This window comes from Aphidius gifuensis, linkage group LG1 (genome assembly GCF_014905175.1).
Source record: "Aphidius gifuensis isolate YNYX2018 linkage group LG1, ASM1490517v1, whole genome shotgun sequence".
Taxonomy (NCBI): domain Eukaryota; kingdom Metazoa; phylum Arthropoda; class Insecta; order Hymenoptera; family Braconidae; genus Aphidius; species Aphidius gifuensis.
In genome coordinates, this window is record NC_057788.1 from 9956738 (window position 1) to 9984384 (window position 27647).

General features: G+C 26.0%; 1 protein-coding gene across 4 annotated transcripts in view; it reads right to left on the reverse strand.

The window, feature by feature from the left end:
* Nucleotides 1–21668, reverse strand: part of LOC122847750 (homeotic protein spalt-major-like) — a 31100-nt gene extending 9432 nt beyond the window's left edge. The window contains exon 1 of one of the 4 annotated variants that reach the window (XR_006373404.1): nucleotides 58–317. Coding sequence is in view for 3 of the 4 variants with exons in the window: in XM_044145601.1 (XP_044001536.1) it covers nucleotides 58–181 (124 nt within the window). In the remaining variant the exon portion in view is untranslated. Of the gene's footprint in view, nucleotides 1–57; nucleotides 636–20148 lie in introns of those variants that run through there. The other 3 variants (XM_044145602.1, XM_044145601.1, XM_044145603.1) reach the window with 3 other exon arrangements.
* Between the last annotated feature and the right edge of the window lie 5979 nt (nucleotides 21669–27647).

Here is a 27647-nt window from a genome sequence, read left to right on the forward strand (position 1 = left end):
CTTAATTTAAAGAAAAAAAATTTTTTAAATTTAATAAATAATTAAATTATTTCGTACCGGAATTACGTAAAAATACATCATATGTACGTTTTAATTGTTTTTTAGTTAGACCTTCTAATCGTTTTGTAATACTCCATTTCATTAAACTCATGTTATGATTAATATCAGTCTTTGAAGACATTTTACCACAGTATAATATTCAATAAAATCTTTTTTATAAAAATAAAATAATATATTAATTCGAACAAAAAAAATTGCATCAAAGTTTATAAATCCGACGGCAAAAATTTATTATTAATTTTTATCACCACTAGTATATTTTTGTAGTACAATATATAAATTTTTTTTTTTTTTTTATAAACTACAAGTACTTTCACTTTTTAATTATTTCTATGAAATAATTTAATGATAAAAAAAAATAGTAAATTAATTTAATGATATAATTTGAAAGTAATCACAACACAAGTACGTAATCCAGTGATAGTAATGATTTAAAATTCAATAATAATAACTATTTCATAGTACTATAATAATATCAATATTATTTACAATAATAATGATTTTAGAAAAAAAAAAAAAAAAAAAAAAATTCTATTAGTGATGTAGATGTAACATCGAGAAGAGACAGGAGGCAACTGACTTGACTCCGCAAGAGCAATAAGCACCAGCAGCACCAGCGGCACCAGCAGGGAGGCAGAGAGCACGACAAAGGTAACTCTCTCTCTTTTTGTATATATAAGTATATTTATCCCCACTATTTTGAATTTTTTTTATAGTCGCTATTTGCCTGTATTGTAAATTGTACAGCGCAGAATTTAATATCCCCCACCAAGGAATTTTGCAACAACTCGCGACTCCTACGTTGCTCGAATTCAATACAATATCACAAATAAAATAATAATATCTATATAAATTCATACACAGATAAATAGATATATATATAATATATAAGAGAAGGAGTAATAAAAAAAATACCAAATGAAAATTAGACTTTTTTTTTTATTATTATATACCTTAAATTATGACAGGAGGGGCGTGTTTCAATTCATAAATCAGGGGGAGTAGAAAAGGCGGAGTCAAATTGAACCATTCACCGACGACTTTATTAATTATTATTATACCTATTGTAACACCCACTTTATCATAAAAAAAAATCATTAATATTTTTGTACAATTATAACAAATTACTCATTAACATTTGTGATAAGAAAAATCATGTTAGAAAAATCAAATGAAAATTTAAATAAATCTAAGAAATTCAAATAAAATTTAAATTTTTTTTGGTTTTTTTCCAAGAGAAAGAGGAAAAAAAAAAAAAAAAATTAACATGTCTTTTAAAAAAGGAAAAAAATTAGTATCGCTTTGTGAAAGAAAAATAAAAAATAAAAAAAAATTTAAATTTCTTAGATTTATTTTTCACACTTTTTTTTCTTGAAAATTTTTCGTCACGCTTTTTTTTTTTTTTTTTGCTCTCAATCATTTGCGTTTTGACTCTTCTTCTAGGAATTATTGTATGAGGTGATTTACTGGGGGTCCAGTCAATTTCCGACGGCCAAGGTCGCACAGGTTGTTCTTTTTGACCTTTTTTTTTTTTTATTTTTTTAACTTGTCTCATTCTTGTTTTTTTATCATGCAATATTACGCAATTTAATCGGTCAAAGAAAAACACGTGTTTTTTTTATACAAAAAAATATTAACACTAATAATAATAATGACAATTGGAAGCTTTCTTTCTCAGTAAAATGATTTGTGAATTTGGTAATACATTAGTGTCATTAAGTCAGCGGGTTGTTAACAGTTTTTTTTTTTTTTTCAAATATTCATCTGAAAAGATTTAAAAATTTTCAAATATTTCATAGACATGCATATTCACGTTTATCTAAAGTTGCAAGAAAATAATAAATATGAAAAATCTATACCTCAACAGTCTGTTTTCCATGAAAAAAAAAAAGCACTGGACATTTATTTTTTTTGACAGTAGATTTGACTTGTACCTGTGGTGATGACCACTCTGCATGATACTTGTTATATTTTTCTTTTCATTATTTCTTAAAATTTTTATTCTCTTTATAAATTTTCGTTACGGTTCAAACATAAAGTTTTGAAACAATTTACCATAGGTGGCCTTTAAAAATTCATTTTAAATTGACAATAGTTTTAAATGGGTCGGAAGTCATAATTTACAAAACCCCTGGACTGTATTTTCATTTTATTTTTTTTTTTTTTTCTATACTCTTGAATCTTGTTGTCGTCTTCTACTTATTTATCTTATTTTGCCGAAATAGTATTTAAATCTTTTTATCCATATTAAACATGTATATAAACATCAATTTTAAAATGTTAAAAATTTTACATTATTTTAACAATTCTTTTGATGTTTAAATAATTTTTTTTAAAAAACATGTATGTATTTTTCTTTGAAGATAAAAATAAAAGCACAAAATGACAAAAAATATAAGAAAAAAAATTATATATAAAGAAACAAGTATTGCAAAAAAAAAAATTAAATAAAAGTGCGTAAAATATAGTTTATTTATAAAAAAAAAAATATCGCAAAAGATTGTAGTATTATCTTATCGGGTTCACTGGACAACATCGGAGCCCCATCGAAATACTTATTTATTTGTAAATTAATAAATATAAGGTCGATCGATTCTGACACAAGAACTTGAAGACACTTGTGAAGCAGGACCAAGAGAGTTTAAATAAAAAAAAAAAAAATATATAGTATTAAATAAAAAACCATATATTGAAAAAGCAAAAAAAAAAAAAAAAAAGTTGAACCGGCTTGTATGGCAACCTCGGAAACGACTTGAAATACCATCGTAACATATAGGTACATGTAGTACGAACTATATTGCGAATCATACCCGAGGGATTTCTTATCTGTCCTTAACGTAAAATCATGATCGTTACGAGTGAAAACTTGGTCAAGCGATACGACTATACACGAATTTAAACCCAAAAGGGTAAGAGGTTTTTAATGTTTAACACAAACTTGAATATAAATATAAAGTATACATGATTTTTATATATATAAAAAAAATTTATAAAATTTATAAAGATATAAATAAAATAAATAAAAATTAATTCAAAAATAGTTAAATGGTTAATTACATAGGTGTTGATTGTATCATTGTTATACCATCAAAGAATTGAAAATATAAAAATACTTCAATGGTAATTCAATTTTCACGCAACAATGTGATTCATAAAAAGTATATTGTAAAATTGAGGGATATATATAAAATAAGAGGGATGTATAATAATAATAATGAAATTGGTAAATTTTATAAAAATCATTATTGCAGAATTACAACAATAGACATAAATATATAAAAGCGTGATAAATAATAAGAGTGAATTGTCAAAGTATATGTCAATTGGTTCGTGTAGGTGGACAGTGTACGCGTGTCCTTAATATTAATGGCTTCTATAGGTAACTAACAATATATTATTTTGTCAAACACAATACCATTTATGTCTCTATATACCCCGAAAAAATAATAAAAAAAATTACTGGACCAAGGATAAGTTTTTCAGTGGCAATGGTCAGCTGTTGAATTGGAAAAAAAGCTATATAGTGAACAGCTGGTCCGTTCTCTTAACTGACCAAACACATATATATATTCCAGTTAAAGTAAAAACCAATGCAGCCGCCTACACTCTTTTCTCTTTTGACCACTTTTCATCTCTTCAACTTCCTCTTTAAATTGAAACCGTGACAATGACTTTGATCGTTAAATTCATCAGTCAATTGTTGTTGATTTAATTCAGTTGAAATTGAGGATAAAAGTAATATAAATGAAATATAAAATACGCACGTTATTTAAATAAATAAAAATAATAAATTTATTTTAAATTTATATTATTAAAATGTGTATATTCAAATGATAAAAAGAAGATGGTTAAAAATGAAAATGAGGTGAATAAAGTAAAAAAAAAAAAAAAAGACTTGGATGTATATTATGAATTGTAAACTGATGCTTTTTGGTAAAAAGAGGATAATATATTGGGGGAGAAAGTAAAGTTTGGAAAAGTGAGAATGAAAACCAAGTGGCATCAAGGCAAATAGGTGGCGCGTGCCTGTTTTTCGCCCTTCATCTACCCTTCGACATTTCAACCAACACCAACAACCATAAATAAATACAACCACGTCATTTTGTCCTTGGCTTTTTCCCTTTTTTTAATATATTATTATTTTTCTTTTTCAAATTTTTTTCCCTTTTTTCTTCTTTATCTTTATTTTTCTTATTTTTTTCTCTTATTACTCCTTTTTTTATTTTTATTTATTTTCAACCCCTCTCATCTCGTCATATTACTGTATTGAAAACAACAAGAATTTATTTTTTTTTTCTCAACAATATCACTACACCCTCGAGGGTAAATGAATACCATCACGTATTAACTTTTTTTTTTTTTTTTGTTATTTTTAGAAATATTTAAGAAAAATATATTTTAGTGAAAAAATAAAAAAAATTTATTACACAAAAATATGTAGAAATAAAAAAAAAAAATTTGATGGGGTCGTCAAGAAATTATTTTTGTATACTATATAATATTGTATACTATTATAATATTTTTTTTTTTTACTGCGAAATATTTCTTTATATATTTAAATATATTCAGAGTAGAAAAAAAAAAAAAAAAATTGATGAGTCTATGTGCATTTTATTTATAGAATATAAACGAAGAGTGTGTAATATTTTTTTTTTTTTTTTTCTTGACTGGTAGGAAATGAATGCAAGCACTTTTACATATTTTTGGAAAAAAAAAAAAATAAAATAAAATATATTAGATGAATGAAAAAGACTGAAATAATGCTTGAAGATATTTGGTCGATTTGTCGTTAACGCATATATCTGACGGTCGACGCGTGCTCCCAAGGGGAAAAATAAAAAAAAAAAAAATAAAGCACACACGACACACTCAACTATCTATAGAACAACCAGGAGGATTGACCCAATAATACATTTTCCTGACATTGTCAAAAAAAAGAAATAATTTAAATCCATTAATTTAAAATAAAAATAATTTAAAAAGCTCAACAAAATATAATTTTTTTAAATCATTCTTTAATATACAATCAAAAAGATTTTAATCGAACTAAATGTAGGGTTGTAAAATAAATATTTCGTTATGCTTATGTAAATTGTCAAGGGAATAGCTTTCACATTGCCCCCATCAAGAGACTCCGTGTTACACCTGTGATCAACATAATTTTATTTAATTTTTTTTCATCCATTTTTAAGGAAAAAAAAATAAAGATATATATAAAAAAAGAAGAAGAAAAAATGATAAAAAAAGTAAAAAAAAAAAAGGTGTCACGCGATAATCTGCACGACCGAGTAATTAAATGCCCGACGGCACAAACATATATGTGTCGTTTTCAAAAGACCGATTAAACTGATAAACTCTCAGTTCTTTTGATATGCCATCAAACGATGTAAATAAAATATATAATATATTTATTATACTCAATACGTAAATTGGTAGTTGGTTTAAAGTTTGGCACGTGCTTCTACAATCTCAATAAAATATTTATATTTGTTATATGAAAAATAACATGTATGTGACTTTAATTAACGTTTGGATAAATGAGTTTGGTGAAAGGTATAAAGGCAATAATAATTCCAATGGCTTATTATAAACTATAATATAAATTATATTATTTTTTTTTTTATAATGCTCGTTAGAAAATATTTTCTACCACGAAATTATTACCACAAGACTCTATATCGTATTCCGTTGTTTGTTTGTTTGTTTGTTTGTTTGTTTGTTGTAAATAACTTGCATTGTGCGCTTTGTGAACAGTCAAGTATCAAATACACATATATTTATAAAATATAATATCATAAAACATTATCATTTTATATACACCATATGCACTTTTTTAAAAAAAAAATATATTAAGTATAAAATAACACGAGCGTGGAAGAGGCGATTGAATTTTTAATGAATTTCGTTATTTTTATTCCTTTATTTTTATTATTATAGATGTATAAAAATGTAGAATAAAATTATATTAAATTATATTGTATATATTTTATTTATAAAAAAAGAAAATTACTGTCTTAAAATAATAAAAAATATTATTTCTAAATAAAGGGGAGCTTTTTTCCCTCGTAGAGCTTTTTTGTTTCTCCACAAAAAAAAAAACAATTTTAGCTATAAAAATTGTCCGAGTATTAATTAATTTACAGAATTAAAAAATTTATTTAAAAATTATCTATAAATATTTATATTTCAATAAAAATAAAGTTATTTATATTTTATTATTTTTTGATATGTAATTGCGATTGAATCAAAGGTTTATAAAGCTTCAAAATAAAAATTATGACCAATACTGTTATAAGGTATCAATGTCTCATGGGATGTTGTGTGGGGCAGAGAATAAAAAAAATTACATATATATAGAGTATAAGAAGAAGAAGAAGAAGAGGTATCAGACTGTAGACTTTTGCGTCGGATATCTCGCGGGGCATTATGTTATATGGGTATAAATAACCGAACGGTAGCAATAATACGTAATAATATATCAGTCGGGATTTTAGTGCTGCAGCTTGGTCGCTTTGCCCAACGGTCGTAACTCATCACGGGCACACAACACTATTTTTATTATTATCATTATTATTTTTATTTCATTCTAAAAAATTTTTTTTTATTCCTTGAAAGTCACATCTTACCACCCTTGACTCGTTATAAACACACATGCATTATATGTCAAAAAGAATAATAACATAGTCATATATATAACACACTTTGTTTGATATATATATTATATTTTTATGATTTTTATTTTTTAATTTTTTAACTTACTATATACTTATTATATTTTGAGTTATTATGACAGATAGTTCATCTCTTTAATTTTATTATTTATCATCAAATAATAGAAGCAAAAAAACATATTTTTATATGAAAATAAATGAGAATAAAAATTGTCCCTCATCAGAAAAAAAAATATATATACTTGGGGGAAAATAATATTTGCGAATTATACTGAAAAAAGGGAGTATTATTGTAGTAATAATTTTCCAAACCATTAAACACTTTTCAGGCATAAATGCAGTTGTTGTATATTGCCAATTTTTATATTTTTTTTTATTTTTTTTATTAATTTTATTTATGACAATTGACAATGTTAAAAATGAAAAATATATTTTTATTTTGTACAAACTTTTGAGGTTTTATTTAGTCTAGATAATATCATTGATTTTTTTTTTCGGTGCTTAAGATTTTGTGTTGCGGAATATTTACAATTGGAGAGCGCGTGTCTAACTCCATCACCCGGGGCATTAATATTATACAATATCAATGAAGGCCTTTGAAGGAAAATTGAAGAAAAAAAAAAAATTTTTAAAAGGGAGATTTTACTAGCTGTGATGGTATTTGGCACAGTAAGTGTGGCTCCAAGTTATCGCGTTACTCAACAAACAAACCAACGACTTTGCGTTGAAATTTATATTTCATTTTTTTTTTTTTTATTCATCGTAATATACTTCCGCGAATTTTCAAAACATGTCATATAAAAAAAATATATATCTGTGAATTTATATGGGTGAATTCGTGTTGCCTCGAGGCCGCATCTTTATCACTTTTCATCCCCCAAATAAGAAAACGCACGAACCGAGACTATATCCACATCACTGAGAATTTTTATTTTATTTTTTTGGCTGCCCAAAGATCACTTGGCTTGTTTTTTTTTTTTTTTATCCATCTCTTTTTAACTCTCTTGAGATTCAATTCCATATCCAACTGCCACGCGACTATCTGATATAAAAATATCTATATTGGAATTGTCGTTCAAGCAAATCGATCACGTACACCAAACCCACAAATTTCAACTACATATATAATATCAAAATATCAAAGTAAAAAAGAAAAAAAAACACCTTAAAATATTATGATAAATTTAAATTTGAAATGTAACATTAATATTAACTTTGAAGTTAAAAAAAAAATTTTTAAAAATAAAATTTATCTATCATTAATTCGTGGTATTTAAATAAATAAATTTTTTCGATGATAAAAAATAATTTAAATTACTAAAATATATAATTTTTATTGAACTAAAAACAAAAAACTAATTAATGAAAATTTTAATTAGTATGAAAAAATTAAATATTTTATTTTCTCCAAAGTTTAAAATAATTTTAAATAATTATAACTTTAAAGGAATGATTAATTACGACACTTCAATTGAATGACCTGAAAATCAAGATATACCAAATGTTAAAATATATAAAATATAAATCTATTTTTGAATTAGACAAACGACAGACACAGATATACTAGTGATGAATAAAAGTGTGATTATTCAAAGAATATAGCCAAGGCATACAATATATAATGACGTTTATATGTTGTATGTCACCAGTTGTTAGAAAATATATATATATAATTATAATAAACGAAAAAAAAAAAATAAAAATATAAATGAAAATGTAAATGTACAAGGCGTAATATTAAAGGGATGTTAAGCTATCATTGTTCCACCAACTAACACAAAAACTATAACAACTAATTTATCATGAAATTTTTTTATTTTTTTTTTATATATTATGTCTAATTCTCCAGACGCGAATATACATGAAAATTGTATAATAATAAGTAAGTCACAAAACATACTGAGTGTCATCTGTATGAAAGGAAAAATTTTAAATTACTTTAGTAGAATTGAGTGTGGAATATAACAAACCAAATGTAATTTTTCATTTTCTCTCTTTCTTAATCTCTAAATTTTAGTCTTTGTAAAGAGAGTGAATGCAATGAGGAGGAATTGAGACAAAAAAATAATAAAAAAAAAAAAGAGACATAGACACATGGTGAAGAAGAACATTCAACAGGGGGGAATTTACGCGGTAAGAGGAGTGCGAGGGGGGGAGGCTAAGAGAGGGTGGTGTATACCTCGATAAATCAGTTTGCTTCGGCGGCGTTTTAGTCGCGCGTACATCACACCGGCCAACCAACTGCCCGTCTGTTTTACGTCTTTTTCATTTTTCTCATTTTCATTTTTCTTTTTTTTTTTTTTTTTATATTCCCTTGCTTTTTCCAACAATTCTTTCTCTATCTATTCTCCTTTATGTCTCTTCCTTTGTTTTAATTTTTTTAAACATATTTTTTAACATTTTAAAATTTTTTTTTAATTTTTTTTCATGTCTCGAAATGCAGCCAAACTAAAATAGCAATGTCCCGACATCACTTCAAATTCATCTCACCAACTTATTCTCATTATACATATAAATACTGTCATAAATTTCAAGGATAGATAAAGACGAAATAAAAGGAAAAAAATATAAATAATATGTCAAAAAAAAAAATATAATATTGTCACCACGGTCGTTTAAATAATATAATAATATATTAAAGAATTTTTTTTTTTTTAATTTAAAAAAAAAGGAAGTATATAAAATTTGATATCCCGAGGCATATAATATTATTCGTTTAATACTGAATAAATAAATCAAAGGAATAATAATATAATGAAAAAAAAAAAAAAAAATATGAAAGAAGGACAAATACAATAAAAAAAATAATAAAATATAATAAAATATTATTATAGTATTATTATGTTCTTTCTGTTTCTAGTCATTATCTTTCTCTTTCTCCGGATGACGATAATTTTTCAAGTATACATAAAAATATGTCCCCAGGTTTGTCGTATTGTCCTGGTTATTGTCTGACAGTAGAACTCACGTGTAATCCAGTATTTAGTATGTACCAAAAAATAATATAAAGAGATGTCTGTGAGCATCGTCGAAGCAACAAGCTTGCTCCCTTATATATTTATATTTCAAACCGGACTTCAGTCAAATAACCATTTGGGTATATATTTTTAAGCGAATAACTCGCGACCACCCTGTCATCACATTGTACTATGTGGTCTTTATATTTATTTCATATAAATATAAAAAATAAATATATATATCTAAAGCCGAAAGAGAGCAGATTTTCAATTGCATACAAAAAAAACTAGCGACATCGGGACAAATTTTCCGCCACGAAAAATTCGAATAGAAAACAAACCCACCGTGTTCTTGTTCATCTTTTTTATTTCTCCTCGTGCCCTTTGGCCCCTCAGGTCACAAACGTATTACATTTTAAAATGACAAAAAAAAAAAAATAAATAAAAGAAGCTAATAATAGCCGGGATAATATGAGGTATATTTAGAGAAAGAGAGATGCTCCCAATATATATATCAGGTTCATAGATTAAATATATATATATGAAACACAGCATGCAGAAATAATCTATTGGTAGTAAAGCTAGAAAAAAAAAAATATAAAAAATCATGGTTGCCCTCTAGGAGAATAATGTGCAGTCTTGCGAAAAACCGTGTGTAAACACATACTCCCCTTTTTTTTTTTTTAATATTATTTTTTCTATTTTCGATAGTTCCATTTTATATTTTTTATTCAATTTTATATCTTTTTTGCTATATTATTTTTTATATACATGTATATTTTCCCTATGGATTTTTTATATTTATTTTCTGATATACGCACAAGTCAGGAATAACAATCCATACATACATTACATACAAATATATACCATAAACATCAACTTTTGAATCAGAAAAAATATAACCGCGACGACATATCCTGTCAATTTCGCGTGTAACCTCGCCCCTTCTTTATTTTCATACACATATATAAAATGTTTTTTATATTTTTTTATATATTATTTTTTATACTTGGCTTATATAAAAATCGAAAAAAACCAGCAGCATTCCTGTGTCAAACAATATGCCTACTGTGTCCTCCCCTTGATCCCCTTTTATATTCAAAAAAAAAAATCAGGGATAATAATAAAAATAAATATAAAATCATGTGAAAAAATGTCACCAGATATTAATAACACGTTCGCGGTTCTCTTATATATATTTATTATTATTTCGAGGACACAAGAGGGGGTGGTTTTTTTTTTTTTTTCATAATAATCAAGTAATATGAGATGAAATTATAACAAGGGTTGTGGTTGATTCAAATAAAAATAAAAGGAAAATATATATAGGAGGAGAAAAAGGTGGAGAAATGGCGGTTTATGTATATATTACATGGGTTATACTTTCGGCATAGGTACAGTGAAAAAAAAAAATTTTTTTTTTGAACTGTCTGGCTATTGGATGGACAAATGAACGGGGATCCAAGTGGTTTGGTGGGCTGCGGCAACTGGTACTATATATATTGCATTGTAATATGTGCAGGTAAATTCATTTATATATTATAAATACATGCACAACACACATTTAAAAAAAAAAAAAAAAAGATGTTTGTGAATATAGAGATATAAAGGGGTTGAGAAGAATTGTGATTGTGTGTGATATGCAAGAGTCGTGTTGAGGATGGATTGTTATTGGTTGAAGGTACTTGAACAACAAGCTATAACCCTTTTTCAGAGACCCGCCTCAACATCAAGATATATATGTGAATGTGTGTGTATGTATATTTTATGCTTATATATATGTAAATGTATATGATATGCTAACGAAAAAATCGTCAGAGGGATGAAACCTCCAATGGGCTTTCTGACGCTGAAAAAGGGTGAAAGTGGTTTGCCACGTTTATCCGGCATTTTTATTCTTTATCAGTTTAACGTGACAATATATTTTTTTTGGCTATTAATACAAGGTCTTAACTCCAAAAATATGAAAAATCATAACTTGAATTTTATGTGTAATGTAGCATTAAAAATTTTATTTATTGTAAAAAGCTCCACTGAGCTTTTTTTTTTAGTGCGTTTATAAAAAACACAAGAACGTGGACTTTTTTATTAACGCGTTAATAGAAAAATCAGGTTTTCATTTGTGAACGTCTGGATTACCTAGTAGACATCTATCTAGACTATTAGTATCAAAAACCACGTGACATTTTACTCACATGTGTCAAAAGAAATACGTCAAGACAAAATGTACAAATAATATAAATATCATTGCTCTATCACTCAACGAAGGGCCTAGTTTTATAATTAAAATTTTTCTTTGTTTTATGTTTATTTTGTATTTATTTTTATGAATTATATATTTAGTGTAAATTTTAGTAAAATTTTGTATTCACTCAACGTGAAAGATAAGGATAAAAGGTGTCCGGAAATGAGTTGTAGATTACGTTTATTTACTGCGGGATGTCCGCGATTCAACGTATACAATTCTTTGATTTTTTTTGTTGTTGTTATTCTACATTTAACTAGATCACTGTTTGTGTATCAGTGGCCCTTTTTTTTTTTTTTAATGAAAATCTTGGTCATTATGCAGTTTTGTATATCAGCTGATATTAGCTTTATGCGAGTATGCTAATTTATTTGAAATCCGGTGTGAGTAAATTATTTATTTTTTTCATTTTTCATAATATATGAACTATAATTAAGTCTTGAGGGTGTATGTATAGAAAATTCATACATTTTAACTTAAATTTTTACTGTAAAGTATTATTTAAATTTTTTTGATTAATTATTTATCAATTGACATGTTGATTAGTGTAATCAAAATAATTCATTTTTATTTTACAACTATCTACTGGTATACTAGTACTACTCGACTGGCTCGTTAACATGTTGCAACAAAAATTCCACAAAACTATCGATTAGTAGCAAAAAAAAAATAGAAAAAAATTACAGGAAAGTCAAGAAAATTTATGATCATTAAATAAACACCTTTCTAAAGCATCTTGATGACAATTTTAACAACTTGACAAACTTTATCTCAAGATATATTTGAAATACTTGAAATAATTTGAATAATAAAATAAATCACTATAGAATTTTTAAAACAAAAAAGAAAATAAAATATGTCAATTGCAAAAAAAAAAGGGAATATTATTTACAGGTGAAAAAAAATTTATTTAATTAAAAAAATATGAATAAACATTGAGTATAAAGTGTTTACATTGCAATTCCAATCATAATTATTTATTAAATATTTTCCATTTAAGGTTTAATTTAATTTTTTAAAACATATAAAGTACAAGCGGCTCAAAAGTCCCTCGTGTGCCAGCAACAGAAGCTACTACTGCTATACGGCTTGTGTGTTTTCTGCACGTGAGTATAAAAAATAAAAAAACTAAATGAAAAAAAAAAAAATATATATCGAGATGCTAATCTCTCATAGTCGTCTATGGAAGGGAAACTATGTGCTAATGCGATCCCGTTTAGCCAAGTCACCCGGAAAACGGGACACCCGCCCCGCGTTTTGTCACCCTCCACCCGACAATATTATTTTTTTTTTTTTTTATTTTTCTCTCCCTCTGACACACACATACTTATTAAATAGCTCTCACGATTACATCTAAAAAATACATTTATAAATATAAGCATATATTTATCAACTCACACATATAGACAACCGAAAGATCGAATCATAACGCAGTGGAACGAGATCGAATTGTGACAAGGTTAAAAAAAAAATGTAATAATAATCAGGATAACAAAAAAAAAAGTGAATAAAAATATATATAATACTGGCAACATTATATAAATCCCCTTTTATACATTGTCGCAGTTTTGGTCTCATCAATTTTTTTATTATATTTATTCTTCTTCATGTATTTATATATTTTTTAAAAAAATAGCACCCCACTTACTTTTGTACATAAGGCACATTATTATGTATATTTATTTTCATTAACTGTACACATGTCACAGTACTGATTTGCAATCAATAAAAACGAATTTTCATTTTTCATGTAAATTTTAATTCATACACGGAGAGAAATCCGCAGCAAACAATGCTGTAGAGTATCAAACAAATTTTACTGTAGTCTACTGGAAATTGAAAAGTTGCGTGGGGAGGCCACCAGGATCGACTAGAATTTCCTGCTACACTACAGTAATTTTAATCAAAACAAAACAAAAAAACAACACAAAAAATTAAATAAAACATTATTGTTTAAACATCAAAATAAAAATGTAACGTGTTTATTAATTTTTAAAAAATAAACCATTTTATAATTTTCATGTGTTTTACCGCATTTTTATTTAGATTCATGAATAAAATAAAAACAATAAACTTTTTAGAAGAGGTTAGGAACACACTTGATTTCCAATAAATATTCGTGTCATCTGAATAAAATAATTTAATTTATTTTTGACAGTTATATATTGCAAAATATTGGGTGACAGAGCAAAGTCAATATCATCAAAAAAAATTAAATAAAAAAGTATAGATTTAGTGTAAATAAGCCCTTTGGGGTTATGTATGTTAAATATTTTGTGCGTTTAGTTAGATATTCGTGGCTGGTTATTAAGTAAATACGCCCCCAAGGTATTTTGTTTGTACTTCAACTCAATATATATATATATATTGTTTCATGACATTCATTTTGCCTTTTATAATCCACACGTTTAATATAAAATATATTTGTATTAGTTGTCTGATAACCCTTTTCGCACCCACGCATCAAATAATATGAGCCCCTTAAACGAGGCTCTTTTGATGTGTCATCGCTTGGACGAACATTTTAAACCCATCATGCCAGCCAATCTCTCACTTGGCCAATTTAAATTGTCGAGAGAATGCTATTTCATCCCCTTCTTAATATGGATATATCCAAAAGTACCACTTATTTCATTCGCTTATATATTTAAAAAAATAAAAATAAAAATCTCCATTGCTTTTTTTTTTTATCTTCTATTTAATTTAATAAATTGTTTTAAGTTTTTTTTTTTTTGATAATTTAATAGTTGATAGACTTTACTCATCACAGTTATTTTTTTTTTTGACTGATATGGCTTAATCTCATTGGCAAGAAATACACACGTCACAATCTAAAATGTATATATTTTTTTATTTTTCATTTTAAAAATAATATTTTAATCCTATTTATGTCCTCGATAACTACAAGGACATTAAAAGCAATTTAATCATTTATATTTTTATATTCCCAATAAGAATATCAACAAATTGAATATACACATATTTGACTTGAATACACATATAGAATTGTTAAATTCCGGACATTGAAAATATCTTCATTTGGCTGAGTGCCAATTGGGCTCGTCTGCGTGTCCTTCATGCTTTTGTATTTGTATTGTACTTACACATGCTTATATACATTTTAAATTTATTAAAAAAGATAAATATAATTATATATATTTTTTAGAAAATTTATTTATTAATTTTATATAGATAATTATAAAGCTAAAAAGACTATGAAACTTTGAAACACAATTACATTTTAAACGCATTTTAAAAATTCAAAAATTTCGATTTAATTTTTGATTTGTTTTATGGTTTTTTATGGAAAAAAAAAAAAGCTGTGTAATAACCGTTTTGTGTACAAGTAGCCAAATGAGTAAAAAGCGCGTCATCAGCGTCAAGATCGGTAACTTCCGACGACACACTTGACTTTAGTCGGGTTATCGACCGTGAAACGAGACACCTGCTCTTCGACTCCGCCTCTGCTGGAGAGTGCAAATTGTAAGGCCAAGTGTATCGTCTACTAAATATATATATAAATGAGTACATAAAATGTTCAAGTACCTTGTCATTCTCATCGAAACATTGATAACAAAATTTGTATTTTATTTGTATTTTAAATATCTAAATAAAAACAATTAATGACAAATCAATGATTCTCATTTTTAAAATAAATCATAATATGTTTTTTTTTTTTTTTTTCTAGTACAGTTACCTTGGTATATTAAAACCAGGCTAAATAAACGATAAGTGATACATTAGAAATTTATAAAAATAGAATATTCAAGACATTGGTTTAAAGATTTTATGTCAATTTGAAAATAAATTTAAAATACAAATAAAAAAATATATATATTTAATTTATTGCATATTTTAAAATGAAAAATTTTATTTTAAAAATACAAAAAAAAAAAAAAAAAAATTTTATATTTTGTATTTTTCCTTTCAACACACACATACACATTAAAATGTCTATTATATTTTTATATATACATTTGAAAAGTCTTTTGTATAAATTTATTTATTTTGTTTTTAAATTTTTATTATCTAAAATATTTTTGTTCCCTGTGTCATTCTGCTGGTTTAAAATCAAGAATGACAAAAAATTGTGAAAGGCTATACACTGATGAAGAAGAGAAAAGCCATCAGGGTAATGTGCAGATACATATACTGAATGCCTTTCTTCTCTATACATATAAATAATTTTTTTGATGCTCACCGCAAATATCTCACTATATTCATCACCGATAAAATTGTGTTAACATCAATAACACAAAAAAAAAAAAAAAGCAAAATTAAATATAACAAAGTGTGTTGATGTGAAGGGCGATATAAAAAACATAATTTTGTTGTTGTATATATTTATTTATATATAAATAAATACATAAATAAAATGATGATAAGTGAGTGCATGATGCTGACTTGTGAAACTCAAAAGACAACATGAAATTTTGTGGATCGTTCTTTATTATTATTATTTTATTTTTTTGCATTAAAAACTTCATGGTATGGAAGCAAGTTTGAAACGAACCACACTAATTGGCTAACTTAAAGTGTATATATATATATTTCTTTGCTACATATATGTATCATGAAATAATACCGCACAAAATACATGAAATGAAAACGCGCGAGTAATTTGTTGCCAATTTCACGTTGAATTATATTTATAAACGTGTTTGATGCTTGTTAATTTTCAATATTATATTTTACCATTATTTATTCAATATATTAATATAAATAAATATTTATAATTTATACAATTTTATCAAAAATAATATTCATCAATTTTTAAATATTATAAGCAAAAAAAAAAAATCATAAATTATTATTTTTTCTGAGTTAATAAAAAAGCCTAGACTACCTTGAACACGTTAATGCATATTTAAAAATGACTAAATGACGTTCTTTTTTTTAATTAAATTTAAAAAAAAAAAAATAATAAAATGATGAGGGGGGCAGTTTGTCGTGTGTGTCCCTTCATTATGTCACACGAGTTCTCAGTGTTTTGCCGACAAAACAACGATATATGCCGTTTGTTAAAGAACTTGCATATAAAAAAAAAAAAAAAAAAAAACCATATACAAACAATTACAACAGTGTATATATTCTTCTCAGAGAGACGCGCAAATTCTTTCGAAGAAGAGCCAAGGTCGAACAATTATCATTGGTGCATGATGAGCGCAAGACGCGAATCATTATATACAATACATTTAAACATATATATGAACTTTCTGATGGTTTTGTATGATGGCCTCATATTATTATATAGCCTCCTTCCCTCCCTCTCAATCATGCCCTCTTCCTCCTATCGCAACCCTTCACCATTTTATATGAATTTTTATTCGCGAATGTGCAGACTTTTCAAGTTGATTACTCTTGATTTTACGTAGGTGGGACGCTTCGCGTCACCTACGTATTGGATTTGTCTACCGAAAATTAAAAAACGCTCTCATTTCTTAAGTAATTGTCAGAGACACTTCGTGTTAGAACCAAAAGAAGCGTATTTTCAATCTCTTTAATTTGTATATTTTCGATTTTTTCTCAAATAATTATTAAAGTTGCCAGAGCCAAAAATGTTAAAAACCTTTTTTTCTTTTTTTTTTAAATATTAAATATTTTTTTCTGTAAGCGTGATCGATTTAAATGACTAATTAAAAGTTTCCTTTTATTTTGATCTTTAAATCACCGCTATTTTGAAAACGATATCTTTAAAATTCACGGAGTTATTAGAATTCTAATAGAAAAATTTGATGTGGCTGTTTTTTTCCCGATTTACATTGGAACCCAACAAAATCATGTTTTGTGGAGATTCGACGCGCAGTGTTGGCAGCCCTGCTTAGTTCGTCTCACTCACACAGATGAACATATGTTTATGATAAAATTTCATAGTGTTGTGACTCAACAATATTACATTTTATTTGAAAAAAAAAAAATTACACTAACTAATAATTGCACATAAGCCACCGGAGTATTGAAAATTTTAATTTTCGTTATATATGATTTTTTTTTTGTTTTTTTAATTATTTATTTTATTTGTAATTGAATTTTTTTGTGTATTGTCTGTCATATAGCTTGCGGGACTCTCACGTAAATATATCAAACTATATTGCTGCCAGAATTTTAATTATATTCGCATCAGGTCGATGATCCTGCTCCCGTTTCTTCGCACCGACGGTCACATCATATCATTTGTGGATCATTATAATGTAAAAATATATATTGTTTATATATTTTTATTATATACCAGTATCAACAATACAATTTATAATAAATAAAAAATAAAAGCAAGTTTATTTTTCTCATATAATAATGATGACAAATGGATATAAGAACATAAATTTTATTTTATATATCGAAATTTTTTTTAGGGATCCCTCTCGAGATAGAAAAAGAGAGAGCTTTTTTTTGTGACTTGATATATAGTTGATAGTGGTGCATAAAGTTTCAGGGATTTTCAAAAACTTTAAGATGAAAAACGAAATGAAAAAACGCGTTAGTACAGATTTGACACCCACACATTTCCTGTGGTGTATCCAAAAATATTGACAACACAAGAACAAAGGGGACAAATTGAAATTATATATATACTAATTTTTTTATATCTTTATATTTATTTTTTTTTTGGTTAATAAATTTTGAATTTTATTGAGAAATATGTTTGATATATTATTATAGATGTCAATTGTATTAGTGTGGGTTATTTTTTTAGTTTTTTTTTTCATTGAAAGAATTGTTAAATGTTGGTTTGATGTGTCTAGCTTTTTATATATATTATTATTTGTCAAGTTTAAATTCCATGAACGTTTTGAAGGCTTGGACACACACATGAGTGTGTCGTGTGAAATTTTTCGATTTCGCATCACGATTCAATTCGTGACAGTATAACAGTTTTAATACTTGTCTCTTATTTTTATTTTTTTTTATTATTTTCAACACCTCAATTCTCAGGTCATATTTGTAACTTGTATTTTTATGTACACATGTTTTATATTGTCTGAATCAATCGTCATTCATTTCACACACACAACTCGTATAATAATAAAAATAATTTATCAACCTGACCCATCAATAAAACATTTAAAAAAAAAATTATATATGTGTATAATTTATATATATTTAAAAACTTTTTTAAATTAAAGTTGAATTAAGATAAAAAAAAAAAAATAATAATAACGAGACAATATTTAAAAATAAAAAAAAAATAATATCAATAAAATATAGAAATAAATAAAAAAGATAGCAAAAAAAAAAAAAAAAAGAAACAAAAATTAAATTTATGAATTAAAATTTAAAGACAAAATTGAATATTTTTTTTTATGACATATACGATAGTGGATATTAACGGGTGGTTATATTCGGGGACATCTGATATGATGATGCGGTCAGGTTTTCGTCGTATCGCGATACATTATACGAGCCTCGTAATTTACGATATATTAGAAATTCACTTAATTCATATTATACGAGAAACTAAAAATAAGAAAAAAAAAATATATATATAAAATAACATGTACACAAAAATTTTTGGTCATTAAAAACGAGCGAAAAAAAAAAAGAAATTAAAAAACTTTTTTTTTTAAAAAAAAAACAAAGTTTTAAAATTAAGTATAAAAATAAATAAAAATTATAATTATATATATATTTTATTATAATGAAAAAGAAAAAAAATAAGATAAAAATTTATAAAATAAATTGATAGATGAAGTAGCATTCAAAGGATGAGTGACTTGGTAACAGAATACGACTCAATTCAACCTGATCGATGAATAAAATTAATGAAAAAAAATATATTAACCAATCAGTTTATTATCGTAAAATAATTTTTATAATATATAAAATATAATAATCAATATTGATAATTTTTATATTTAATTTATATAATAACAAATTGGGAAGTTGTATGAGTGGTATTAACCACGCGACCACGTGTATGACGCTTCACTGACTTTGACTACTTATAGATACACTCGGGTGTGTGTGTGTCGACATCAATATGACGATTTGTAAAAAAAACAGTAATTTATATACAAAATTTAAAAGTACACTGCCGCCGGATACCTATTAAAGTATACCGAAATATTTATTTTATAAAAATTATGAAAATTTTTTTTTTCTAGTTTACATTGATGTCTATTTTTTTTTAATGCGCGAAGGTTGGTATGATTGTTTGAAAAAATTTATTTTGCTTTTTTAAAAAAATTCATTTTTAAAAGTTTTTATTAAAACTTACGTGGTGTTGATGGTTGCTGATCATCATTTGTTGTCAATGGATTATTTCGTGATCCAAGCAACGGATCCTCCTCGAAATTCGCACGGCTTGGTCGTGCCTGCTTTCTTCTCGACATACCTTTATTTTGATATATCAACAAAGTGCAATAACCCCTCAATTTATTTTACTCCTAAATACACCACGTCACGTTCTTTTTATTTTTTTATTTATTTATACCCCGACGGGACAAATTGTGCCCTTGACACAACTAAATTTTTTTCTATTTCAAAAGAATATTTTTTTTTTGCATTTTTCTTGTTTTTTTTTTTTTATATGTATTAGACACAGAAAAAAAAAATATAAATAAAAAAAAAATTAATCACACACTTATACACATATACACTTGATATATAATTTAAAAATTTTTTTATTAAAAAATTAAGCGAAGTTTTTTTGGCTCGCGAAATTTAATCACATTGATTTTTTCACGAGGCATTTCACTTTGCTAATAATATTTTACAGTTTTAAAATTTATTTATAGAAAATATTAATAGATAATTGGTTGTTACTATTTATTATTAATGTTGTGACACTTTATGTTTATCTTAATACGTTCATGACATAGTAAATAGACACAATCACGAATTCGCAACATCTCATCGTGATGATTCCACTCCTTTGGCAATTCCATGCGTGCAAAAAATATTTTTTGCTTATTAATCCACGTGATATTATTTATTTAAATAATAATTAATGTCAAGTTGCACCATGTCGATGCACACGAATCATCAAAATCACAATACCCATTTTAATAAAATTAAAAATGAAAAAAAAATTAAATAAAAATAATAATTTGTTTTTAATTGATAATTATATTTTAATTTATTATTGTTGTTGTTGTCACCATTGTTACTCCAATGTTTTATTAGTGTTTGACCTTTATGCCAAGTACTCACAAATGCATATATAATATTCGTAAACAAAAATATATAAACGTCACAACTGTCACTAGTACCAAGTATTATATTGTTGTGTTTAAAATTTGAAAAAAAAAATTAATTCCTCTTGTCTGGTATTAAATTGCAACACAAATCACATTAGTGTATTAAAAAAAAACACGTTATTATTTTTATTAAACAATAGCTATTATTAATCCAAGTAATATAATTCATAAACTTTTATATTTAAATTTTCAAATGTAAATTTTTTTATATTTATTTACTTTGATTTTTATATTTGTTTATTATTTCGTATATTAACAAATTAATTTTATTTAAATATATATATATAAATAATTTGAAAAATAAAATAAAGAAATTAAAAAATAAAAAAATAAAATTACTTGTATTTTAAATACGTTGTTGAATTTTATTTACGATGATAATACGTGTCTGCACAGTAAAATAAATTTTTTTTTTTTTTATTGTTGTTATTATTATTAAATATTATTTATTAATAATTTTTTTAAAAAATAATATTCATATGAAATATCGAGTTAAATAATCGCGACTTCGGATCGTCAAGTCGGCCGGACGACGGACGGACCAGCTCTGGGGGTCTGTCGTCGCGACGCCCCTCTCCATCCTACCGTGGTTATGTCCGATGGTAGGGCTAAAAATATGCGCGCGCTTTTCAAATATCCCCCACTTGTGTAAATACGCGGGTCGGGCCTAACGTGCTTCGCCCTACTCAACACAAAATTCATGCGCCGCAAATATACAAGTACATACAATTTTATCCCTACTATTTTTTCATATTTTATATGATGATTAATAAAAAAAAAAGGGTCATAAATATTGCTAAATAAATAATCATTAATAAATTATTTATAAATTTTCATTACTCATTTTTATAAATAAATTTTTTCTACTTTTCAATATTGATAAAAGTTATTTTGATATATAGATATTGGAGATTTTTTACAATGCAAAAATTATTATTTTATTTGTAGCTGATTTTAGGGGTTGATTTTGATGGTAAAAAATTGGAAAGGGATTATTTTTTTCCATGAGTTTGGGTGTGTATATATGGATGATGTATATTTTTTTTATTTTTTTTTTGCATATGAACAATCCCGTATAATTCAACTGTCGCAGTCTGTCTTATATTTTCCCCTTTCCCTCTCTATTGACTGGGTGGTAAAACTGAATCGTTCGCGCGATTTCCCCCACTATTTGGACCACGATATGTACGTGAATCGTAGGCGGAGCAACCAACTTCCCAACCAAGTAACCGCCCCCCTTATGCATTATTATCGCGCCAAAGTCCCGAGAATAATACTCTATCATTTCATAAGATAATAAAATAAAATTAAAAAAAAGAAAAAAAATTAAATTAAATAAATCGCAAAAGTACTTATGTTTTTTACAAATATCTCATTAAAACTTTTGATTTAAAATTTTTTTTTTTATTTATATAAATTTTTGAAATTTAATTCTTTTGTTTTATACATATATATGTATTTTCAAATTAAATTTTAGCATTGTTATATTATTATTTTTTTAAAAAACTTGTGCATGTGAAAATGTTTTTTTAAAATTTTTCTTTTTAAGTATTTTTTATAGTTCTTTAAAGTTTATATATATGAATATGACAAATTGTTTGTTGAATTTGTGAACAAGTATTTTGAAAGTTTGTGTATTTGTATATATATACACAGTAAGGTGTAAGGATGAGAACAGGTAAAGAATTTTAAGCGGAAAACGAGGGTGGTCGGCGCCGGCGCCGATGACCGAGAGTCGGCATTTTTCACACCTGCAACCGTCGAGTTTGTGAGACCCCTGTACCACACACATTCATACCAACATATAAATATATATACACTTAAAAAAACATACACAAGTATTCACCATTCATGAAAATAACACACATGTATATAAAAAAACAATTCTATGTATGTATATATATCCATCGAAAAAAACTATTTATTCAAAAATCTTTTTTATTTTACTTTTCAAACTATATTTTCTTTTATTTTTTTTAAAACAATAGCTATACTATATTTTCCTGTCTCTATGGAATATATTCTATTTTTAAAAAATAAACATAATAAAATATTATATTATATTCTTGACCCATTATATAGCGTTAAATAAATTCAAACATTCCAAGTAGTCATAAACAAATTTAGTCAGACGCAATATTGAAAGGCAAAAATTTTAAAGCTCTATATAATATATAAATTTTTGTCTTGAATAATTTTAATAGCAAGGGTATATAATAGACTAAAATGCAATTAAAAACAATGTAAAATTAAAATTGTAAAAATAAAAATGTAATTTAAGGAAATTTTTTAGCTTTGACGGATTAAATTTTGATGTATTTTAAAAAATACACTACATATGGTAGATCTATTCGAGTGACATGTATAAATTGAATAGAGTCTAATGTATACTATGACATTTTGTTCGTGTGTGTGTATTATTGATGAATCAATACATCTATATAGAATACATATGTACAACAATTGGTTGGATATATTGGCGTGTGCGCGTTGTACAATATAGGGGAGTTAAAATTCTCTTTTTGTGGGCTTTGCGGGATGGCTCTTGTGGTACATATAGGTATAATAATATCTCTCTCTGTTGCACTTAAATACTGTCCAATATAAAAAGTAAGAACTGATGGAGAAGTCCATCGAGAGTGACCGAGCAGCATGAGTGCGGCATCAAGAAAAACATGAAATAGTTTGAGCTCGCTTCAGGCGAGACCAGACCTGTTCTCTATCACCTTTCTTTCACCACTTCTCTTTTTTTTTTTATTATTATTCTCTCGTCATTCTTATATACCATATAAAAATAATATCCTCTTAATATTTATTTATTTATTTATTTTTTTATTTGAAAATTGCAATTTTCTTTGTTGAAAGCTTCACCAATGGTCAGTATATATTTTTTATCATGATGATTGTTGTGGAAGATAAAGTAAATACACACAAGGGGGGTAAGAAATCGAATTGAGAAAATAGAATATATATGTGTCTTTTAAATGCAAGTGCACAAATAAAATATAAGACAGAGCAAGCTGTATAAATGCAATTGAAAAAATAAAAAAAAATAAAATGAAAAAAGATGAAAAGAGAAGGGTGAAGGGTTGAAAATACATTTGGTATTTTGTTGAATATAAGTCTCATGAATGTCTGTCGAGGAAGTTGGTTTATGACTTGCGGTATATAAAAGTATTTGTTGTGTGAGAAAGAAAAATATATAAAAAGGTTTTTGATCTCGTCAGAATGCGAAATGTGTCCGCGTATAGTTTGATCGTATTTTTTACGTAAATAAATATTTAGATATATAAATAAATAATCTTCTTTGTCACGACAAAGTATTAATTTAATTTAAAAAAAAAAAGTTAAAAATATTTAAACTGCAGGTCTACAGCATCCCTTAAAATGAAATTATTTTAAATGATAAATATATTATTTATATATATTTTTTTATTGATTTAATTTTTTTATGGGTATTTATTTTATCGATCTTGAGATGCTAATGTACTTATGGTGAATTGGCAATGTATATATGTATATGCTAGCAGTGGTGGGCTAATCTTTCAAAGGATCTTTGACCGCTGGGACAGATCTCGATTGGCTAATGAGAATTCATGCTCGTCGTCGTTTCTCCTCTCCCGTCGATGTTTATAAGGATATATGTTATACCAAATACAAATAAATAAATAAATAAATATATACATAAACAACAATAAAAAAAAACATTAAATTAAAAAAATCAAATTAAATAAACAAAAAATAAATGAATAAAAAATCATTACTCTCTTTCTTATACGATGAAAACAAATCAATGTTTTTATTTTCCATTGTGTGCGAATTGATCTTATTAAACATCTTACATTAAAACTATAACATGATAATTTTTTTTTTTTTCTTCATCTTGAGTATAGCCTGATGGGAAATTTATATAAAAAAATGCAAAGATATTTAAATATGCTATAGCAAAAAAAAAAATATATAAAATAAAATAAAGAGTATGAATCACGAAGTTTAAGTATATATAATAATAAAATCGAGCAAAGGCAGATTCTCCATCAAGGTCTGCATTCACCTTGGTTTTCAGTTAGCAAAAGGGAGGACGCGAAAAAGAGGGAGGGCTTATACATCCACTCTTCTCTTCGAGTCTCTTCGGGGTTCGGACCCGATCGTGGATCTCGGTCGCATAAATTTGTTTTAATTGCCAGCGACGTTACATTTTGCTTTAATTATGCCGCATTATCTGGGAGGTAAATTAGGTAGGTAGGTCCAGCTTTGCCGTCTCTGTATTTATATATTATATATATATCTTATATATACATATATTTCTCTTATACCTCATTCACTCACTCCATTTACTTTGGATTATTCCTTGTCGATATATACCATACAATTCGCTTTTGCCTCCCTTTAATAAAATCCCTTGCTCTCCCTTTCCCCCATTGCATCCTCCTCCTCCTCCTCCTCTCACCCCTTTATAAACTGCACTTTCTTCCCCTATATATACATTTTTTTTTTTTTTTTTCATTTTACTTTTTATTAATTTATATTTATTTTACTTTCTCGAATTTTTTTTTTTCTTCTCTTATATATTTTTTGTATTTTATTGTTCTTTGTTTGACCAAAAAAAACTCCAGGCAAATAAATCAATAAATACGAATAAGATCTTTTCTTAGTTGAGAAAAGTTTATATATATTTTTTTTTTCTTTTCAAACAAATAATATATTTATTATTTTAGTGTAGATACGAGAGTAAAGATATTTGTTAGATTGAAAATTAGCTTCAGAAAAAAAAGGTGTATATAAAAAAGGACTTGCAAGTTATAGTTTTATAAATTTTTTTAAAAATTATTAACCATTTAAAGTACTAATAATAGACAGTTACAAAAACCTATATAATACTTGAAATTAATTTAAGAAAAAATAAATAAAAAAATATCAAATTTTTTATAATATTTTATCACATTTAACCAATAATTTAACTTTTTATTCTCAAAGTATCATTTCATCTTTATTTTTTTTTTTAAATTCTTTTTTATAACACTCTTTTCTTGCATTTAACCCTTTTTATTTATTTTCACAATATATATAAACCTTCAGTATACATTTAGCCATACACCTTATGGCCGCGTTATTTATGCTGGGTCTGGCTAATAAACATATGAACGCCCGTTTCTTCCCACACACTTTGTCGCGAGTATTTTCAAGCTCAAGTTTTTCAACACCAACAACAACAACAACTACCACCAATCACAAACACAAATATATAATATATAAATGTGTTAATGTATGACTATATATACTTACTATCACTTAAAAAAAATAACCAAAAGTCCAAAGACTACCCACCAATACCATTTAAACTTGTCCATTGTCTCTCCCAGCTTATTAACACCCCATTCAACAATTCTCAAATTTATTATAATTCTTTTTTTATTTTTCATATATATTTCCTACATAAAATATATATAATTTTTTGTTTTTTAAATTTTTTTTTTTTTTTGTGTCAGTGCATTCTTTTATACTTGCGCGACCATCATCGAAAATACTTGAAATATTTTTTTTCAATTTAAATTTTTAAACACACACACACACACACATAAGATTATGTCCTATTATAAATTCAAATATAAAAGTATTATACTTGCGAGTGTGTGAAAATATTTTTGTATCCATTCTTGATAAATAAATAATTCAAAAAAAAAAAAAATTAAAAATCACACATAGTCTTGTTTAGTATTTCTCTGTTCATTTCATCGTTTCGTTTTCAGGTTATTTGTGATATAAATATATCTGTCTTTGTTTTAAACATTTGAAAAAAATAAAAATAAAAAAAAAATAACCCTTCGAGTGATTTGTGAAGACGCTCCCGCGCTCGTAATCACGTGGGATCTTTGGACTGTCGTTTCTCAACAGTCTTTGGTGTGTGCTTGCACTTGGTTATAAAGAGCGAATGACACAAAAGTAACTAAAAGGGTTGCATAAAGGGATGCTTGAAAGATGAGACTAAAAGAATGATAGTAAATTCGTAAAATCAAATGATTAAGAAAAATAAAAAAATATATATATATACTGTCAAAAGCCCTTGGTGTATTTGTAAGATGTAGGGAGAAAAGAGAAGGCTTTTGGCTTGAATCAAAAACAAGAACCATGAGATTTCTTATTGTTATTATAGGCCGAGTGATGGGCATCCAAGATCATGGCATGTTTATGCGTTCAGATTCAATGTGGCCTTGAATGCATTTCTGCCATCCCGAAACCAAAGAAACTTGCTTCTCTTTTCTTTCAATTTTTTTTTCTTCAACAAATAGTATTTTTTTTTTTTTTCTCTCTCTCTTGCTATGTAACATTGCGTTCGTTTATATATATCCTCACAAGTCAAAGTTATCTTCTTGTTTATTTTATTTTTTTCATAAACGTATATATTTTATTTAATGATTTATTATTATTATATTTTTTAATTTTCTTTTTAACCATGACTACTTTTAATTTGGAAATAAAATAAACATTTTTAAAATAATTATGAGAATAGAGTAGA